Below are 21,145 nucleotides of genomic sequence, written 5' to 3'. Positions count from 1 at the left end.
ATAGTGGCGGCAGCTCCTGGTCTAACTTTCCGGTGTTCTACATCAATAGTTGTTTAGTAGTCCAAAAATGTCGGACAGATGTTGCTCTCTGGTTTTGTGATGAATTTATTCTGCCACTGTGTATTTTTATTGTCTCTGCCTTTAGGCTTATATATCACAGTGTCAAGGCATATGAACTAACAGGTTATAGAGCAAACAATGCAATTATCACAGCACATAGGTTGTATTATGGCATTTTTTCCCTGGCTTGGCTTCACCAGTGATTTTACCCACGCACTGCTACTGCCCTGAGACAAGGCAGAGTATAGCCCACGAAGATCTCCCCCACCACACGAGCCCGAGGGGGGCGCAAGACCGAACAAGAAGATAAAGTCAGTGACTCAACCTCCTCAAGTCGAGTTTAGCGAAAAAGGCCTGGCACGACCTGATGCACCCCTCTTAGGGACGGCATGGGAGAGCACATGGGAGAGCACACAGTGACTCAGCCCCCGTAATAGGGTCAGAGGCAAACACACACACACACACACACACACACACACACACACACACACACACACACACACACATACACACATACACACACACACACACACACACACACACACACTGCTCCCATACTAATGCCTCCCCACAGAGAGCAGAGTGAGGACTATTTTAGCGGTGGTGTCACCCTCCCAGACAGGAAGTTAGTCTGTCAGAAACAGGAAGCTGGCCTGAGAGGAGTCTGATGGAATGCTCTACTGGAATGTTGCATGCTGGGTCCCCAAAGTAACCTAAGCCTTGTGTGTACCCCGCAGTTCTCCCCATGCGCCCTGCAGTTCTCCCCCTCATACATCCTCCCACGCCCCACCTCATCCCCTCCTCTTTCCGCTCACAGAACTTCTCTAACAGATCTCTGTCTGTCTCTCTCTCTCTGTCTGTCTGTCGGTCTGTAGGGAGGACCTACAATGATCTGAACCAGTACCCGGTGTTTCCCTGGGTTCTCACCAACTATGAGTCCGAGGAGCTGGACCTCACCCTGCCGGGCAACTTCAGAGATCTCTCCAAGGTACTGTCATTCTGTTATACACCCTGTAGGACTGGAGGAGAGGGGGAAGGAGAGGAACGATGGGGGAAATTGGGGAGGAGGGGTAAGGACAGGAGGGGTGAGGGTCTCAGTCGGCAGGGGGATTTCCATATTAAGGCCCATGCAGGCTGGAAGAGAAAGCCATCTTGACTGGGAAATAATGCAGACATCATAATGCAGACATCATGTGCTCAGTCTGAACCCAGCGCTGGAATGTAGAGAAGGAGCTGATAGTTTAACATCCTAAGTGTCTCCGCTCTGTTTGGTACTGTATCACCTCAGCATATAAACTGAATGTTCTAGTGTCTTTGCTCTGTTTGGCATGGTACTGTCCTCAACTATCAACAGTAGGAGAGTTTTAAGTGTCTGTATGATGAGGGCTTCTGTCCCTGTTTAACTTCCTAGCAGCGCTCTCTCGCTCTCTCTCGCTCTCTCTCGCTCTGTCAACTCACAGACTCACTGACCTGAAAACAATCGCATTCCTGTCTGAGCTTTCCTTCTCTCTCACTCTGTCACACCCTCCTTCCCCGGTTCCCGCTCTTCCTCAAAGTGCCGACTCCCTGACTCTCTCTGAGCTCCGTTTTCACAAATTTGAAAATATACATTTTCACCTCAGATCCCAGACAAGTGTTTGCAAGGGAGGAAGCAGAGGGACAATTAGGTAGGCAGGGAGGGAAGGAAAAGCAGGAAGGGGGGAAGGAGGGTATGGAAATGAGCGAGGGTGCTGAACTCACGATGAAAACAAGAAATAACTCCAACTAAAGCACCCTGGTAGGTATGTGTACTGATGTCAGTGAATACACTTCCCTCCTAACAGATGTCTATAAGGGTCTCCACCTCTCCACCTGGTTCATAGCAGTTTCACCCAGCAGCCAGTCTAGAAAGTCACTGTGTGAATATTTCTACTCAGCCCTGTTGGTGATCCAGTGTTCACTCTGGCAGCAGGTCTACTGTAAGACACACACCTTTCCTGTGTCTTCCTGCTGTCGTTTTAGCTAATGTAACCCTGTGGCAGATTCAGTCTGTACACAGCCAGGTGTGTGTGTGCATGTGTGAGAGAGAGAGCCCTCTGGCCTGTGGAGACAGTTATGTATTGTAATGTATTCCAGTGACATCCTCCCATGCTGTTTACAGGCTGAGCTGCCTTCATTACCTTGAGTTCACAGGCCTCTCTCTCCTGACAATTGTCCTTGGAACCCCAGGGCTCACACACACCTCCAACCCCAGGGTTCCTACCTCCAGATGTACCAGAAAGCGAATTGAACTGGAATGAAGGGGCTTGAGTTCTCACACATATAATCAGATTAGACAAAGAGCAGGGGAGAGAGGAAATAGGGAGGAACTCGGAGAGAGAGAGACTGTAAGTGTTCTGAACGGAGTCATGTAAAACCACCAAACCACTAAAACATCTGTGCATCCCAAATGGCACCCTATTTCCTATATAGTGCTCTACTTTTGACCAGAGCCCTATAGGGTGCTGGTCAAAAGTAGTGCACTATGTAGGGAATACGGTTCCATTTGGGAAGCAATGATCCTGTGATATTTTGTCCTCTGACTCAGCTGCTCACACCATGGGGTCACGTGACTACCAATCAGGAAGTGGGTGCCAGTACCAGCAGGCTAAATGTCCTTTAGCTCCTGGATGATACGCCACTTAATCCTCTCACACACCTGAAATTTACCTGCTGATCAGCCAGCCAGTCATCCGTGTTAAATCCAACTGAACAGAGTGTTCTCTGCCTCAGGGCCACAGTGGCGCATTCCTACTGTCAGATCACAGGGAGACACACAAACACACCCAACCATACACACACACCCTCCATGTCAGCGGTACAGTGGTGTGGTGGAGCGGTTCATTAGGTTTTAATGATTATTTCCTGGTGACTGACAGGTGGATGATGGGAAAGGGAAGCTCATCTCCTCATAGCTGTTAGTTGATGGAGTGGAAACGCTGATAATCCTATATGAAGGCATACTGAGCGTGTTCTGCTTAACAATCTAGAGGTTTATCATGGCTGTTGTTCTACCTGTTTTTGTATGTTTCTGATAGGAAGTGACTCTGTCAAAACTTATCTCAGGGAGAAACAGCCAAAGCTGTGAAGTGACAGCAGACATATGTACCTGATCTACTTTACCTCCTAGCTACTGTTCTGAAATGGAGAGGGAGCTTGTCCATACTGGTCTTCGGACCCGCGGCCTTATGAACCAGGGCCCTTCACGTTTTCGATGGCTCCAAAGCTAGCTCACTTGGAAGAGAAATTATATTTACATTTGGGTCATTTAGCAGACTTTTTTTTATACTGGTGGGAATCAAACCCACAACTCTGGCATTGCAAGCACCATGCTCTATCAACTGAGCCACACAGGACTCTAGTGTGCACATATGTGTGCATATATACAGTGCCTTCAGAAAGTATTCAGACCCCTTGACTTTTCCACATTTTGTTACGTTACAGCCTTATTCTAAAATGTATTAAATTAATTGTTTGCCTCAGCAATCTAAACATAATACCCCATAATGACAAAGTGAAAACAGGTTTTTAGGAATTTGCTCCAGGTTTTTTGAAATTTGCTCCAGGTTTCCTCCAGACGTGATGCTTGGTATTCAGGCAGAAGAGTTCAATCTTGGTTTCATCAGACCAGAAAATCTTGTTTCTCATGGTCTGAGTCCTTTAGGTGCCTTTTGGCAAACTGCTGTCATGTGTTTTTTACTGAGAGGTGGCTTCCGTCTGGCCACTCTACCATAAAGGCCTGATTGGTGGATGCAGCAGAGATGGTTGTCCTTCTGGAAGGTTCTCCAATCCCCACAGAGGAACTCTGTCAGAGTGACCATCGGGTTCTTAGTCATGTCCCTGACCAAGGCCTTTCTCACCCGATTCCTCAGTTTGGCCAGGCTGCCAGCTCTAAGAAGAGTATTGGTGGTTCCAAACTTCTTCCATTTAAGAATGATGGAGGCCACTGTGTTCCCAAATTTTTTGGTACCCTTCCCCAGATCTGTGCCTCGACACAACCCTGTCTCAGAGCTCTACGGCCAATTCCTTCGACCTCATGGCTTGGTTTTTGCTCTGACATGCACTGTCAACTTTGGGACCTTATATAGACAGGTGTGTGCCTTTCCAAATCATGTCCAATGAATTGAATTTACCACAGGTGGACTCCAATCAAGTTGTAGAAACATCTCAAGGATGATCAATGGAAACAGGATGCACCTGAGCTCAATTTCGAGTCTCATAGCAAAGGGTCTGAATACTTATGTAAATAAGGTATTTCTGTTTTACATTTTTAATACATTTGCAAACATTTCTAAAAACCTGTTTTTACTTTATCATTATGGGGCATTGTGTGTATATTGATGAGGCAAAACATTTATTTAAAATCAAATTGTATTGGTCATGTACACATGGTTAGCAGATGTTATTATGAGTGTAGCGAAATGTTTGTGCTTCTAGTTCCAACAGTGTAGCAATATCTAACAAGTAATATCTAACAATTCCACAACAAATACTTAATACACACAAATCTAAGTAAGGATTGGAATAAGAACATATAAATATATGGATTAGCAATGTCAGAGCAGCATAGGCTAAGATGCAATAGATGGTATAGAATACAGTATATACATATGAGATAAGTAATGCAAGATATGTAAACATTATTAAAGTAGCATTATTAAAGTGACTAGTGTTCCATTTATTAAAGTAGCCAATGATTTCAAGTCTGTATGTAGGCAGTAAGGATGCAACGGTACAGTGGGCCCACGGTTCGGTATGTATCACAGTTTGTGGGCCACGGTACGGTATCGGTATCTTTATATTTAAGAAAAGCTGGGCAGCCCGTCAGGAAGTCCAGGAATCAATTGCACAGGGCGGGGTTGAGACTCAGGGTCTCAAGCTTAATGGTGAGCTTGGAGGGTACTATGGTGCTATGGTGTTGAATGCTGAGCTGTAGTCAATGAACAGCATTCTTACATAGGTATTGGTGGCTCAGTGGGCTCATCGGGCTTTCATGCCTCTGCCGGATCGCCAGGCTCCCCTGCCTCAGCCAGCTCGTCAGGTTCTCATGCCTCTGCCGGATCGCCAGGCTTCCCTGCCTCAGCCAGCTCGTCAGGTTCTCATGCCTCTGCCGGATCGCCAGGTTCCCCTGCTTCCACTGGCTCGTCAGGTTCTCATGCCTCTGCCGGATCGCCAGGTTCCCCTGCTTCCACTGGCTCGTCAGGCTTTCATGCCTCCGCCGGATCGCCAGGCTCCCCTGCTTCCACTAGCTCGTCAGGTTCTCATGCCTCAGCCGGATCGCCAGGCTCCTCTGCCTCAGCCGGTCTATCAGGTTCCCATGCCCCAGCTGACTCGACAGGTTCCCATGCCTCAGCTGGTGTGATAGGTTCCTACGCCTCAGCTGGTGTGACCGGTCCGCTCCTGATCTCCGAGTTCGTCGCCTTTGACGCCGTCCTGTGGCTGGAGCCGCGCATCGGGGAGGGGGTACTGTTCCGTATAATCCCTCTCCCGTCTCTAGGTCATAACTAGGGAAGGGTCGTTACATTAATTTGCCTTATCTGCTTAGTTACTAGTGGCAAATCCTATTGATGTTTTTGAAAGAGTTAACAAAAGTTTTTGCTGAAAGGTTTGTTTATGTCGTAGCAAAGGTTAGCAATGCAGCTAGCTAGCTGTGCAGCCAAACTCTCATAGACAACTCTGGAGATTTAGTGGTGCTAGTCATGCATATCACCCTTTACTGTATCAGTGTTTTATAGACTGCTACCGAACTTCAGAAAACTTATACCATGAGAGAAACCACCCGAACAAAGAACTCTGAAGAACTAGATTGTAGCTGTTCAAGATGCTTCTTCTGACAAGCCCAGAGAGAAAACAAGTTTGACTTCTCCTGCACTGTACTATGATGTAATTTCCTTTGAAATATAAAATGCAGTATGTGTGTCTCCTTGGGAGTTAGCCTAGATATTACCACACTAACTGCAGAACTCTCTCTTTCTCTGCATTTCACACACTCACAAACACACATACACACACACGCTCCTCTTGGATCCTCCACTTTGGGGTCTCTACTCTCTGCAGTCAGAGAATGATCCTAATTACATGTGATGAGTGATTTATCTAGTGTAGCATGTGACAGCCCTATAATCCAGCAGCTAGGTTTGATCATGTCTTGTTTGGTGGTGGAGGTAGGTATCACTAGGTCAGGTGTTATTTATGGGAGTGAACTTAGAAGGAGCTAAATGCAGAGCTGTCTAAAGCACTTGTTTTTATTGTCTCCTTATCATGTCCTGTATTTACATAATCACCTGATAATAAGTAGTTGGTGATTACTGTGTGTTAAAGGAATGGTTGAGGATAAGGTTTGTTGTCACTATTCTACTAGCCATGGAAGGGGTCCCAAATGGCACCCTATTCCCTATGTGCTGTAGTGCACAACTTTTGACCAGGGCCCTATATCCCATCTCCCACCTAGTATCTATTTTAGCACATTAGCTTGCTAACATTAGCATCCAACATTAGCATTGATAGTTCCATCAATTAACCTTAAGTAAATTAGTTGTTAGTACAATCAACACACTTGACATGCCTGGTTGCTTTAAAGTGTATTTATATCAAGAAATCAAAAAAATACCACACTATAGCGAAGTTATCTAGGTAGCTAGCTGTCGCACATCAACAACAGAGAAGGTCAGAGTATAGCCAGAAATGGATGTTGTCTTGTTTGCGTGAACTAGCCAAACATTTTTTGTTACCCAAATGGACCCTGGTCAAAAGCAGCATAAAATATAGGGAATAGGGTGCCAGGTTGCTGGTGCTGCATGCATGTGAAAGGCTTAGAGCTTAGAAAGCTCTTATGGCCGGCCACTTAAGACCCAACACTATCTACCATGTTAACAGCTTTTTAATGTCTTACTAATGAGCTAGTTCAGCAGGCTAAAGCCCCCCATATATTTTTAAAGGCTAAGAGCTGTCTGTGAGGGTGACAGAGGAAGCCGATAAGATGTAATGGACAAGACACACCATAACCAACATTAGCTGTGCGCAGTAGATCACCTTCTGTGTATCGAGGAACGGTGGCGATTTAACATGTAGAATAGTCTGGAAATGAACAGAAAATGACAGCAGATGTTATGTGGTCAGAGGCGATATGACTTCCGTCTGCTACTTTTAACCATTTGTCGGTGAGGTTTTGTCCTTAAGATGTGACATCCATCCTGCTGCTGGGTTTAGTGGAAATATTCATATTGACCGTATTTGGGGTTCTTGGCTAGCTATGAGACCACGATAGCTCTGAGACCATGTTAGCTATGAGACCATGTAAGCTATGAGACCATGTTAGCTCTGAGACCATGTTAGCTCTGAGACCATGTTAGCTATGAGACCACGTTAGCTCTGAGACCATGTTAGCTATGAGACCATCTTAGCTATGAGACCACGTTAGCTCTGAGACCATGTTAGCTCTGAGACCATGTTAGCTGTGAGACCATGTTAGCTATGAGACCACGGTAGCTCTGAGACCATGTTAGCTATGAGACCATGTTAGCTATGAGACCACGTTAGCTCTGAGACCATGTTAGCTATGAGACCATGTTAGCTATGAGACCATGTTAGCTCTGAGACCATGTTAGCTCTGAGACCATGTTAGCTCTGAGACCATGTTAGCTGTGAGACCATGTTAGCTATGAGACCACGGTAGCTCTGAGACCATGTTAGCTATGAGACCATGTTAGCTATGAGACCACGTTAGCTCTGAGACCATGTTAGCTATGAGACCATGTTAGCTATGAGACCATGTTAGCTCTGAGACCATGTTAGCTATGAGACCATGTTAGCTATGAGACCACGTTAGCTCTGAGACCATGTTAGCTATGAGACCATGTTAGCTATGAGACCACGTTAGCTCTGAGACCATGTTAGCTATGAGACCATGTAAGCTATGAGACCATGTTAGCTCTGAGACCATGTTAGCTCTGAGACCATGTTAGCTATGAGACCACGTTAGCTCTGAGACCATGTTAGCTATGAGACCATGTTAGCTATGAGACCACGTTAGCTCTGAGACCATGTTAGCTCTGAGACCATGTTAGCTGTGAGACCATGTTAGCTATGAGACCATGTTAGCTATGAGACCACGTTAGCTCTGAGACCATGTTAGCTATGAGACCACGGTAGCTCTGAGACCATGTTAGCTATGAGACCATGTTAGGTATGAGACCACGTTAGCTCTGAGACCATGTTAGCTATGAGACCATGTTAGCTATGAGACCATGTTAGCTCTGAGACCATGTTAGCTATGAGACCATGTTAGCTATGAGACCACGTTAGCTCTGAGACCATGTTAGCTATGAGACCATGTTAGCTATGAAACCACGTTAGCTGTGAGACCATGTTAGCTATGAGACCATGTTAGCTATGAGACCACGTTAGCTCTGAGACCATGTTAGCGATGAGACCATGTTAGCTATGAGACCACGTTAGCTCTGAGACCATGTTAGCTCTGAGACCATGTTAGCTATGAGACCATGTTAGCTATGAGACCACGTTAGCTCTGAGACCATGTTAGCTATGAGACCATGTTAGCTGTGAGACCATGTTAGCTATGAGACCACGTTAGCTCTGAGACCATGTTAGCTATGAGACCACGTTAGCTGTGAGACCATGTTAGCTGTGAGACCATGTTAGCTATGAGACCATGTTAGCTGTGAGACCATGTTAGCTGTGAGACCATGTTAGCTATGAGACCATGTTAGCTGTGAGACCATGTTAGTTATGAGACCATGTTAGCTGTGAGACCATGTTAGCTCTGAGACCATGTTAGCTATGAGACCATGTTAGCTGTGAGACCATGTTAGTTATGAGACCATGTTAGCTGTGAGACCATGTTAGTTATGAGACCATGTTAGCTGTGAGACCATGTTAGCTGTGAGACCATGTTAGCTATGAGACCATGTTAGCTGTGAGACCATGTTAGCTGTGAGACCGTGTTAGTTGTGAGACCATGTTAGTTATGAGACCATGTTAGTTATGAGACCATGTTAGCTATGAGACCATGTTAGCTGTGAGACCATGTTATCTGTGAGACCATGTTAGCTATGAGACCATGTTAGCTGTGAGACCATGTTAGCTGTGAGACCATGTTAGTTATGAGACCATGTTAGTTATGAGACCATGTTAGCTAAGAGACCATGTTAGCTGTGAGACCGTGTTAGCTGTGAGACCGTGTTAGCTGTGAGACTGTGTTAGCTGTGAGACCGTGTTAGCTATGAGACCATGTTAGCTGTGAGACCGTGTTAGCTGTGAGACCGTGTTAGCTGTGAGACCGTGTTAGCTATGAGACCGTGTTAGCTGTGAGACCGTGTTAGCTATGAGACCGTGTTAGCTGTGAGACCATGTTAGCTATGAGACCGTGTTAGCTGTGAGACCGTGTTAGCTGTGAGGCCATGTTAGCTGTGAGACCACGTTAGCTGTGAGACCACGTTAGCTGTGAGACCACGTGAGCTGTGAGACCACGTTAGCTATTAGACCACGTTAGCTATCAGACCACGTTAGCATTGAGACCATGTTAGCTGTGAAGCCATGTTAGCTGTGAGACCATGTTAGCAATGAGACCATGTTAGCTGTGAGACCGTGCTAGCTGTGAGACCGTGTTAGCTGTGAGACTGTGTTAGCTGTGGGACATGTTATCTGGTTGTCAGAACCGGGTTGAAACCCAGTCTGTCCTATTATCTGGCTGTGCTGTCCAGCTGCAGCTATGATTGGGCTAAGATGACTGAGACCAGCCTGGTTCCTCCTGGATGTTTACCAGCATGTCTGACTTCCTGTAGCCCACAGCCCAATCACAGCTGGCCCCATACGTCACATGACAGCCTATTATCACCTCGTAAATCTCAGCAGATCTCAATAAACTTCTCTTTTATTCTCTCTCATCGTGCTAACATTGATGTGGACGGTCATTACGTTGGAGGGGAAAGAAAGGAACGTAGAAGGAAACCAGACGTGACCAGTTGGTTTGGAGTGAGAGAGTTGAGCGCTAGTCATTCCTACTAATGCCATGTGTTCTGTGCCACATAGAGGGAGCTATGGGCTGTTGGAACATAATGAAGATGATGAGAAAGTCTGGCTGCATCTCATATGGAAGCCTATGTACTATATGTCCAGGTCCTTCTGGTCAAAACGAGTGCACTATATAGAGAATTGAATGTCATTTGGAAAGCAGCTTTTTGTGTTGTAACACTCTCATAACTCTAGTCACGGGAATACTGGAGTAACGGCACAGTCTTAATGATTTGATATTAAAGTTATTTTATTTTTAGTCGTTGGTCTCTCCACTAGCTGCAGCTGGTCTGAATCAAGGGCTTTGTTGGGGTAGATTTCCCATGATTCCTGTGGTCAATCTGAGACACGGATACACACCCTCCCCCACTGACCAATAGCACTGAGTGTATTAACAATGACTGCCAATATACCTTCAATGGCTGTCTGTTGGCCAGGGTGATTGAGAAGGCAGAGAAACCATTCTCCAGTACATGTATTTTAATGGCTAATTAGATTGTCTTAGAAACACATGAGAAAGCAAAGGCTTGGGACCCAGAGTGAGTCTCAGTGTCATAATATTGGCGTAGGGCGCGTCACAAATGGCATCATATTACCCACATAGTTAGTGGCATCCTATTACCCAATGGTAGTGCGCTATATTGGGAATGGGTTGCTATTTGGGACCCAGAATGAGTCTCGGCCTTATACAGAGAGTCTGGGACCCAGAGTGTAATATTGACTTGGCTTCTGTTCCTGTGTTATGGTGGAAGTATTGAAACATGCTATCAAAGGTCAATATTTGGGTTGTAAAGTAATATATTTCTTGTTTTATCCATTGACTAGGTACGTAATTACTGTAATATCAATAGCAGGCCTTACTAAACTCCTGTGGCCTTTTTTTGCCATGACAACATGGCGGGCCATATTAAATTGTCTCATTTGGTTCGGGGGCCTTGTGTTTGACAACCCTGATCTAGGAGCTGTCTGTCTGCTAAGTCTTTAAAATCAGTTATATACTGAACATCATACTCTATCTACTGTATGTACGTAACTTCTGTTTCTCCCTCAGCCAATCGGAGCGTTGAACCCCAAGCGTGCAGTGTTCTATGCAGAGCGCTATGAGACCTGGGAAGAGGACCAGACACCCCCATATCACTACAACACCCACTACTCCACCGCTAACTCCACCCTGCTCTGGCTGCTCAGGATAGTAGGTACTCTGTACCCCATCCACCCAATACCCTGTTCCCTGTACCTGGAAAAGGGGTGGTTGATCAAACAAATATATAGGTTCATTATCATTTCTACACTTTCTATCTGACTTTAGACTTGTGGAGACAGACGTATGTCATTCTTTATCCAAAATAAAATGTTCTAAATGGCAGCTAGTACAGTAAGTTAGTTAGATATTGAGTCACACAGTCCACACAGTTGAAAGCATATTGATACCACCTAGTGTTTAGTAAATACCAGTGGAATCTAAATTGTGAGATATAGGGTTACCCCTCCTGGGGTTTGTCCATATCTGATATGTTAGGCAGCTCGTTAATTGGAGAAAGCTTGATGGGGAGTCAGTAGCACCCCCCTGTTCTCCCTTTGCCTGCCACTCTCCCCCTCCTCTCCGCCTCTCCTCCCTACATCCCTCCATCAGACCACTGTCTCCATCTCAGACTGGGAACACCACATACAGTATCAGCAAATTAGCACCGTCGCTCCCGGCTACCAGGAAGCACACTAGTTAATACTCCCTAAGGCATTGTGGGTAATGTACAGTAGGGGAGGACAGACAGACAGACAGACAGACAGACAGGCGCACGCACACACGCTAGTCTGGCACAGGAACATCAGATATACAGACACAGAAACACATCATTGATAAAGAGGTCGGTGGAACTCAACCCAAACAATGGAAATGCCATGGAAACGCGTGGAGGAAAGATCCCGAATCTCCTCATTGCCCCCCAGGAAAATTATTCTACATTTAGGCTATTGTTTATATGTTATCCAGCCAAAGTCGGACTTTAGTAATCAAATTGTGGGCCTGTGACAATACATGACAATCGTGACGGATTTGACAAATATCCACTTTGTTAGATCCGATTTGTCAAATGTGCACCAATCTGGCATCCTTCTTCTATCCCCCACAGTCTGCGTTCCATTGACCTCTTTACCGAATCTAGGGTTCCAATAGAGATTCTCATTGCCCTTATCTCTGTCACAACCAGTAGAATTCAGCCATTAGCTCTCCTTAGGGGAGCATAAATTATTCACTCTGAACATGCAATAGAAAATCTAGTTCACTGACAGTATGGTTTGGTATGGTGTTTGTGTGTCCATGAAACATCCTTAGCTCAACGTAAAATGTCTGTATGTTTTCTCTTGCAGGAGCCTTTCACCACGTTCTTCCTGAATGCTAACAACAACAAGTTTGACCATCCAGACCGGACCTTCTCAGCCATCACCCGCTCCTGGAGGCACTGCCAGAGAGACACCTCAGACGTCAAGGTGTGTGTCTTTGTGTGTGTGTGTGCGTGTGCGTGTGCGTGCGTGCGTGTCCATAAAACAACCTCTGCTCAGCGTAAAATACTCTGCATCTACAGTGGGTCTGATGCATTCCCTGTTCATCGGTATACAACCCAGAAGGAAACGTCACAATAAAACATATACCATGAATTATAAATAACACTGTGCTCAAACTCTGAGGAACAGAGACATGGTACACAGTGAATAACTAAAGCACTTACAAATTCATAGTTCATTTATCGCTTATATTAAATAAAAACTTTACTTTAAAGACAAAGGAGTGCTGTACTGTATGTGAACAACGGCTGAAGACAAAGAAAGAAAGACATCCTCTCAAAGGAGCAGTCAGAGGATGTGTCCCAAATGGCCCCTATGGGTCCTGGTCCAAAGTAGTGCACTATATAGCGAATGGGGTGCCATTTGGGATGCAGACAGAGGAACGCTGAACCACCACAGCCACTCTGTAACACAGCGGGAACAGCTCTGACCTCAAAGTGTCAGATATTTCTAGAACACCCCGTGTCGGGTTAGTGTTGCCCCAGGCAATTAATAAAGCATTAATGACAAAAGCTATTTAAAATGTAGTGTTTTATGTCCGGACAGGACTTTTCCTGGGCTCGGCTTGTGGTGGAAAGGGAGAGAGCAGCACACCAGCTAACATGCCCTGTTAACAAATACATGCTACTTTAAACTACTTGTATGTCTGTCTGCCTGTCTGTTGAAACACACAGGCTGCTGGTCTATCGGCACAAAGGAGAGAGTGACAAGATATTACAACAGCAGCTGTGTTTCATTATTCTGCTAAATTGTTTTACCTACACACACTCAGTTCTACCTACACACACTCAGTTCTACCTACACACACAGTTCTACCTACACACACTCAGTTCTACCTACACACTCAGTTCTACCTACACAAACACAGTTCTACCTACATACACAGTTCTACCTACGCACACACAGTTCTACCTACATACACAGTTCTACCTACACACACTCAGTTCTACCTACACACACAGTTCTACCTACACACACAGTTCTACCTACACACACTCAGTTCTACCTACACACTCAGTTCTACCTACACACACAGTTCTACCTACACACACTCAGTTCTACCTACACACACAGTTCTACCTACGCACACTCAGTTCTACCTACACACACAGTTCTACCTATACACACTCAGTTCTACCTACACACACAGTTCTACCTACGCACACTCAGTTCTACCTACACACTCAGTTCTACCTACGCACTCAGTTCTACCCACACACACACTCAGTTCTACCTACACATACAGTTCTACCTACGCACACAGTTCTACCTACGCACACTCAGTTCTACCTACACACACAGTTCTACCTACACAAACACAGTTCTACCTACGCACTCAGTTCTACCTACGCACACAGTTCTACCCACACACACACCGTTTTACCTACATACACAGTTCTACCTACACACACTCAGTTCTACCTACACACACACAGTTCTACCTACGCACAGACAGTTCTACCTACGCACTCAGTTCTACCTACACACACAGTTCTACCTACATACACAGTTCTACCTACACACACTCAATTCTACCTACACACTCAGTTCTACCTACATACTCAGTTCTACATACACACACTTAGTTCTATCTACACACTTAGTTCTACCTACATACTCAGTTCTACCTACACACTCAGTTCTACCTACACACTCAGTTCTACCTACACACTCAGTTCTACCTACACACTCAGTTCTACCTACATACTCAGTTCTACCTACACACTCAGTTCTACCTACACACACTCAGTTCTACCTACACACTCAGTTCTACCTACATACTCAGTTCTACCTACACACTCAGTTCTACCTACACACACTCAGTTCTACCTACATACTCAGTTCTACCTACACACTCAGTTCTACCTACACACTCAGTTATACCTACACACACTCAGTTCTACCTACACACATACAGTTCTACCTACACACACTCAGTTCTACCTACACACACTCAGTTCTACCCACACACACACAGTTCTACCGAGTTTGCCAAAAGGCACCTAAAGGACTCTCGGACCATGAGAAACAAGATTCTCTGCTCTGATGAAACCAAGATTGAACTTTTTGGCCTGAATGCCAAGCGTCACGTCTGGAGGAAACCTGGCTCCATCCCTAAGGTGAAGCATGGTGGTGGCAGCATCATGCTGTGGGGATGTTTTTCAGTGGCAGGGACTGGGAGACTAGTCAGGACAGAGGGAAATAGATCCTTAATGAAAACCTGCTCAGGACCTCAGACTGGGGTGAAGGTTCACCTTCCAACAGGACAGCGACCCTAAGCACACAGCCAAGACACTTAGGTACACAGTTACCTACATTCACAAAGTGTAACCTACTGTCGTGACGTTGTATTAGTTTATGTTACGACTGTTGTTCATCGAATTATTAAATGTTTCTAATGGCGTGATTAACTGAATCAAGCAATTATTAACTCATTAACCTGGGGCACCATGGGAAAACTAGCTTTTATTGAGTTTCTATTTTCCAAATTAACTCAAAGAATATCAGAATATCGATTTTACAACAGCCGCTAATTAACCAGTTACCTCTACAATCTCGTTCTGAACGTCGTATAGTCCGTGAATCTGCACGGACCCGGGTCTCACCAATGAGTTCGTACCACACCAATCTTACACATAGACAAAACACGTTATAGGCTATTGATTAGAACTCAGTATAACGGGCCAACATACTATGGTGCGTGTTACCCAAAATGGGGATGTCAAAGAGAGAGAGGAAAAAGAAAGTACACGAGAGAAATATACATTTGGGTGAATTTGTCAGCTATGCTATTCTAACCCTAGCCTTGCCCCAAACTGCCACTCTTATGGGTTAGAATATAATGATGTAATTACGTGGGGATTCTCTGCGTAGACCGTTCAGGGGACTATTCAGGCTGCTCGATGACGCACTTCTCCGGCGCACCTTTCTGGTCGTCCTCACGATGTCAGTGTCCTTTTGGCTTAGGAGTCTGTTCCCTCACCCTTGCTCTGGAAGGGGTCTTCTGAGGACAGACAGCTCTGTAGCTCAGAGCTCACAGCATAGGAATGAACCCTTTTAGATACCACGATTCACTGCGATTGGATGCTAGGTGGTTTGACTTGAATTCACCCGCTTAGACACAGCTACTCATCCGTAGCTTGGGTAGAAAAATATTTCTTTGTCTCCAAACTTGTGTTGCTTTCTGGGTTCGTTGACTTTTTAGCGCTTGGCTGCAGCTTGGGTCACATAGTCTTCTCTGGAAAATCTTTACTCACTGGTTTTATACCCTCGTGTCAGAAGTGGGCGTAACCGCCTTTAGGGCATTTCTCTGGGCGTACCAAGTTATGAGGGCAAGGTCTAGATTTTACTCAAATCCAATTTTAGATAACTAACCTCATATTTCATCATTCCCAAAACATTCTCTTTGATTTGGATATATTCCATACAGTGTACAATGTATAAACATCAAACATATACTAGGAAAACTCTTCACGTTACAATGTTTTCGTAATAACGTCATCTATTAACCTTTAATAACAAAACAAAAATGACATACATTTTCATATTCCATCTATCGTCATGACCACCTTTGTGGCTGACGGAAAACATTGTTCCAAAGTCCCTTTATTTCATGTTTAATGTTCTGAGGTTGGTTCTCCATAGTAACAGGACAAAGGAATTTGTTTGTGGCCTGAGATTTACCAGGGGCGTGAGGGGTCATAAAACCCCCTCATCTTCAGACCCCTAGATCTCTCCTTCTCTGTTGGGGTTGAGAGATAATCTGTAGGGTTGTGGTCTCCTGTAACCTGACCTGATCAGGACAGTCATGACTACATGACAAAGAGTACAGGACCAGGGGGAGTAGGAGGGGGGCCATAACAGTGTTGAGCTGACCACCTACAAGAGCAAGTCATTGTCAAGAGACCTCGTACCAGCATTCCCCCCCTCCACTCATTCCACCCTCCTCCCCTTCACAATACATGTTTTAAGTGTTGCTCATCTGTGTGTGTGTCTCTCTCTGTGTGTGTGTGTGTGTGTGTGTGTGTGTGTGTGTGTGTGTGTCATGCGTGTGCATGCGTGTGTGTGTGAAAGAGGGTGAGGCAGACAAGTCTGTGAGTAGTCAACAGTCCCAGTAACACAGTCCCAGTAACACCCCAGAACGCTACAGTGTGTCACCTGAAGGGACCCAGCAGCATTTAATATAGCTAATGCTATGGAGGCTGTTAGCTGACAGGCTCCATAGATAGCGAACAGGCTCCATAGATAGCTATCTATGGAGGCTGTGTGATTGACTTGTTAAGCCCATTAACTGGCTGTTGCTGTATTAATGGCTGCCAGGGGAGCTGGGCTCGAAAGCGGAGCTGGCAGCTTTAACGGCTTGGTGCTGAGTTATGACAGGGAAGTTTACAAATAGAGAGAGTAAGGAGGGAGACAGAGGGAGAGAGAGATAGAGATAGGTGAGCGAGGGGAGAGAGAGGGGGGAGGGAGGGGAACAGCCTCCAATGTTGTGGTCAGTCAAAGAGTGAAATGTGACCAACACCAGACTCCGGTGTTTTATTGGGGTGTTTCCTGTCATGCCAGCTTCCTCTCTAAACCCTGCTTGTTACCCTCCTGTAGTTATCCTCCCATAGGCAACAGGCCTGGTCAAACTCCCATAGGCCTGGTAAAAACCAACAGCATCACAGAACACGACAAACACTGCTTTCATAAATCAGCCCTCATATTAGCACTGAACCAGCTAGGAGGCCCAGCACATTTTAGACACACACAGACACAGCCGCTGACACACACACACACAGTCGCTGACACACACACACACACACACACACACACACAAGCCCGCACGCACACACACACAAACACAAAGTCACTGACCCACACACATACACACACACCTGACACACACACCTGACACACAACACATACACCTCCTGATAAACACAGGCCTAGACAGAGTTTAAATGGTTTTAAATGGTTTTCTAATGAGGGCTCTGACAGAGAGAAGAGGGAGACGCCACATTCCTGTTGTGCACATGGTCCAATTTACAATTTACAGAGGCATCTGTCAGAGAGAGAGAAGGGGAGGAAAGGGGACTCTGTGATAGGCTGAAGCAGTGGTCACCAACCGGTCGATCGTGATCTTCAAGGCATTCCTAGTCGATCTCCAACGGTAAATCCTTGTGCACCTTGTTTCACTGTTGGCGGTAGGTGCATTTGATTCAGCTGCCCTGCGGGCCGGGTAAACTGTTCCCATTTCGAACCATTTGATTTGGTCTACCCGGCAGACCTGGAGTGGTAAATCAAGTGTGTCTACTGCTGACCAGTCTGGTAGCTCAAATCACTGTGCCTGCAGCTTCCATATATCATAACTTTTAAAACCATGATCAGAAAACTAGATACAAGGATACAGCAGTGAGCTGCTTTTTTATGTTTACGTTTTTATTCAACACGGTCAACACTGTTTTCAAAATCATAAAACGTGCTTCTCACTACTTCCACTCGCGCTACAATCAGCACTGCAGCTGAAATGAATGAGTAGCCAAGTGTATCGAGGCCTGTGTTTTCATTATTAGTGGCTCGTCTATTTAAATGCCGAGGAATATTTCACTTTCTCTGGTCAAAGGAACAACAACATGAATTTGTGCATGAGGCAGAAATAATGCACTGCTTTTCGAGTTTCGCCATCAGGTGGAAGATAGTGTCCCCTCTCTCTGCTCAGCCTCCCTCCGCTGAGCCTGACCATCAGGTGGAAGATAGTGTCCCCTCTCTCTGCTCAGCCTCCCTTTGCTGAGCCTGACCATCAGGTGGAAGATAGTGTCCCCTCTCTCTGCTCAGCCTCCCTTTGCTGAGCCTGACCATCAGGTGGAAGATAGTGTCCCCTCTCTCTGCTCAGCCTCCCTCTGCTGAGCCTGACCATCAGGTGGAAGATAGTGTCCCCTCTCTCTGCTCAGCCTCCCTCTGCTGAGCCTGACCATCAGGTGGAAGATAGTGTCCCCTCTCTCTGCTCAGCCTCCCTCTGCTGAGCCTGACCATCAGGTGGAAGATAGTGTCCCCTTTCTCTGCTCAGCCTCCCTCTGCTGAGCCTGACCATCAGGTGGAAGATAGTGTCCCCTCTGTCTGCTCAGCCTCCCTCCGCTGAGCCTGACCATCAGGTGGAAGATAGTGTCCCCTCTGTCTGCTCAGCCTCCCTCCGCTGAGCCTGACCATCAGGTGGAAGATAGTGTCCCCTCTCTCTGCTCAGCCTCCCTCCGCTGAGCTTGACCATCAGGTGGAAGATAGTGTCCCCTCTCTCTGCTCAGCCTCCCTCCGCTGAGCCTGACTATCAGGTGGAAGATAGTGTCCCCTCTCTCTGCTCAGCCTCCCTCTGCTGAGCCTGACCATCAGGTGGAAGATAGTGTCCCCTCTCTCTGCTCAGCCTCCCTTCGCTGAGCCTGACCATCAGGTGGAAGATAGTGTCCCCTCTCTCTGCTCAGCCTCCCTCCGCTGAGCCTGACTATCAGGTGGAAGATAGTGTCCCCTCTCTCTGCTCAGCCTCCCTCTGCTGAGCCTGACCATCAGGTGGAAGATAGTGTCCCCTCTCTCTGCTCAGCCTCCCTCTGCTGAGCCTGACCATCAGGTGGAAGATAGTGTCCCCTCTCTCTGCTCAGCCTCCCTCCGCTGAGCCTGACCATCAGGTGGAAGATAGTGTCCCCTTTCTCTGCTCAGCCTCCCTCCGCTGAGCCTGACCATCAGGTGGAAGATAGTGTCCCCTTTCTCTGCTCAGCCTCCCTCTGCTGAGCCTAACCATCAGGTGGAAGATAGTGTCCCCTTTCTCTGCTCAGCCTCCCTCTGCTGAGCCTGACCATCAGGTGGAAGATAGTGTCCCCTCTCTCTGCTCAGCCTCCCTCTGCTGAGCCTAACCATCAGGTGGAAGATAGTGTCCCCTCTCTCTGCTCAGCCTCCCTCTGCTGAGCCTGACCATCAGGTGGAAGATAGTGTCCCCTCTCTCTGCTCAGCCTCCCTCTGCTGAGCCTGACCATCAGGTGGAAGATAGTGTCCCCTCTCTCTGCTCAGCCTCCCTCCGCTGAGCCTAACCATCAGGTGGAAGATAGTGTCCCCTCTCTCTGCTCAGCCTCCCTCTGCTGAGCCTGACCATCAGGTGGAAGATAGTGTCCCCTCTCTCTGCTCAGCCTCCCTCCGCTGAGCCTAACCATCAGGTGGAAGATAGTGTCCCCGCTCTCTGCTCAGCCTCCCTCCGCTGAGCCTGACCATCAGGTGGAAGATAGTGTCCCCTCTCTCTGCTCAGCCTCCCTCTGCTGAGCCTGACCATCAGGTGGAAGATAGTGTCCCCTCTCTCTGCTCAGCCTCCCTCCGCTGAGCCTGACCATCAGTTGCAGGTACCATTAGTTGGGTCAAATAAAAAAGTGAATTATTTAAATGTATGTTCAGCTGTCCGTAACAACTGATCTATTTTTTTATGTAGCTTGAGTTTTGAAATGAAATATGATCTAAGAAGAAACAATACGGGCAGGCCAAGCATAGCCGATATGCTGTGATATTGGACTAGGGCCTACTGCACAAACCTCATCCCCTGAGAACTGTTTTTATTTGGCATAGGCTTACATTTTTTTAAAATATATAAGAGCGATAGATCTCAGCTTGTGTTTTGACTCCGAAAGTGATCTTGACTCAGAAAAGGTTGGTGACCACTGGGCTTAAGGGTGTCTCCAGGGTCAGCTAGTTGTTTATTCTCTTTGAAGTAGGAATCACACCAGGGAGGATCATGGGAGTTTGTTTCTTCCTCTCTGTGCCGAGGTCCTGACCCCATCACCACAGCCCTGCACTGACACACACACACACACACACACACACACACACACACACACACACACACACACACACACACACACACACACACCGCTGAAATAACTGTTACAGCACCTCTTAACACCCATGGCCTGCTGTTTATTTGGCTTGTATTACCTTTCCCCCTGAAGTCACACACACGTACACAGTCCATTTACTCTTACTACCACCTGCCATGTGTAATTAAAATGTGTAATAATGTGGTATAACAAAATGTGTGTAATGACCTATCAATAACATGTGTATAATAATGTGGTAATGCCTGTTTCCAACAGGAGTTGATTCCAGAATTCTACTACCTGCCAGAGATGTTTGGTAACAGTAATGGTTACCACCTGGGCCAGAGGGAGGACGGCAGCATGGTGTGTGATGTAGAACTGCCTCCCTGGGCCAACAAGCCTGAGGACTTTGTCAGGATCAACCGGATGGTGAGGAACTAAACACCTCTCCTCCTCTCCTGCTCTCTTCCTCTACCTAACCCGCTCCTCTCCTCCCACCCTCTGCTCGCTTCCTCTACCTAACCCGCTCCTCTCCTCCCACCCTCTGCTCTCTTCCTCCTCCTAACCCGCTCCTCTCCTCCCACCCTCTGCTCTCTTCCTCCTCCTAACCCGCTCCTCTCCTCCCACCCTCTGCTCGCTTCCTCTAC

General features: G+C 46.6%; 1 protein-coding gene across 6 annotated transcripts in view; it reads left to right on the top strand.

The window, feature by feature from the left end:
* LOC110503343 (neurobeachin) overlaps positions 1-21,145 on the top strand; it is a 330,014-nt gene that overhangs the window by 269,673 nt on the left and 39,196 nt on the right. For all 6 annotated transcript variants that reach the window (XM_036961703.1, XM_036961702.1, XM_036961698.1 and 3 more), the window contains 4 exons: positions 936-1,048; positions 11,162-11,302; positions 12,478-12,597; positions 20,775-20,927. In XM_036961703.1, coding sequence (XP_036817598.1) covers positions 936-1,048; positions 11,162-11,302; positions 12,478-12,597; positions 20,775-20,927 — 527 coding nt within the window. The remainder of the gene's footprint in view (positions 1-935; positions 1,049-11,161; positions 11,303-12,477; positions 12,598-20,774; positions 20,928-21,145) is intronic.

The sequence above is a fragment of the Oncorhynchus mykiss genome, chromosome 24 (genome assembly GCF_013265735.2).
Source record: "Oncorhynchus mykiss isolate Arlee chromosome 24, USDA_OmykA_1.1, whole genome shotgun sequence".
Lineage (NCBI taxonomy): Eukaryota > Metazoa > Chordata > Actinopteri > Salmoniformes > Salmonidae > Oncorhynchus > Oncorhynchus mykiss.
This window is presented reverse-complemented; position numbering and strand designations above follow the sequence as displayed.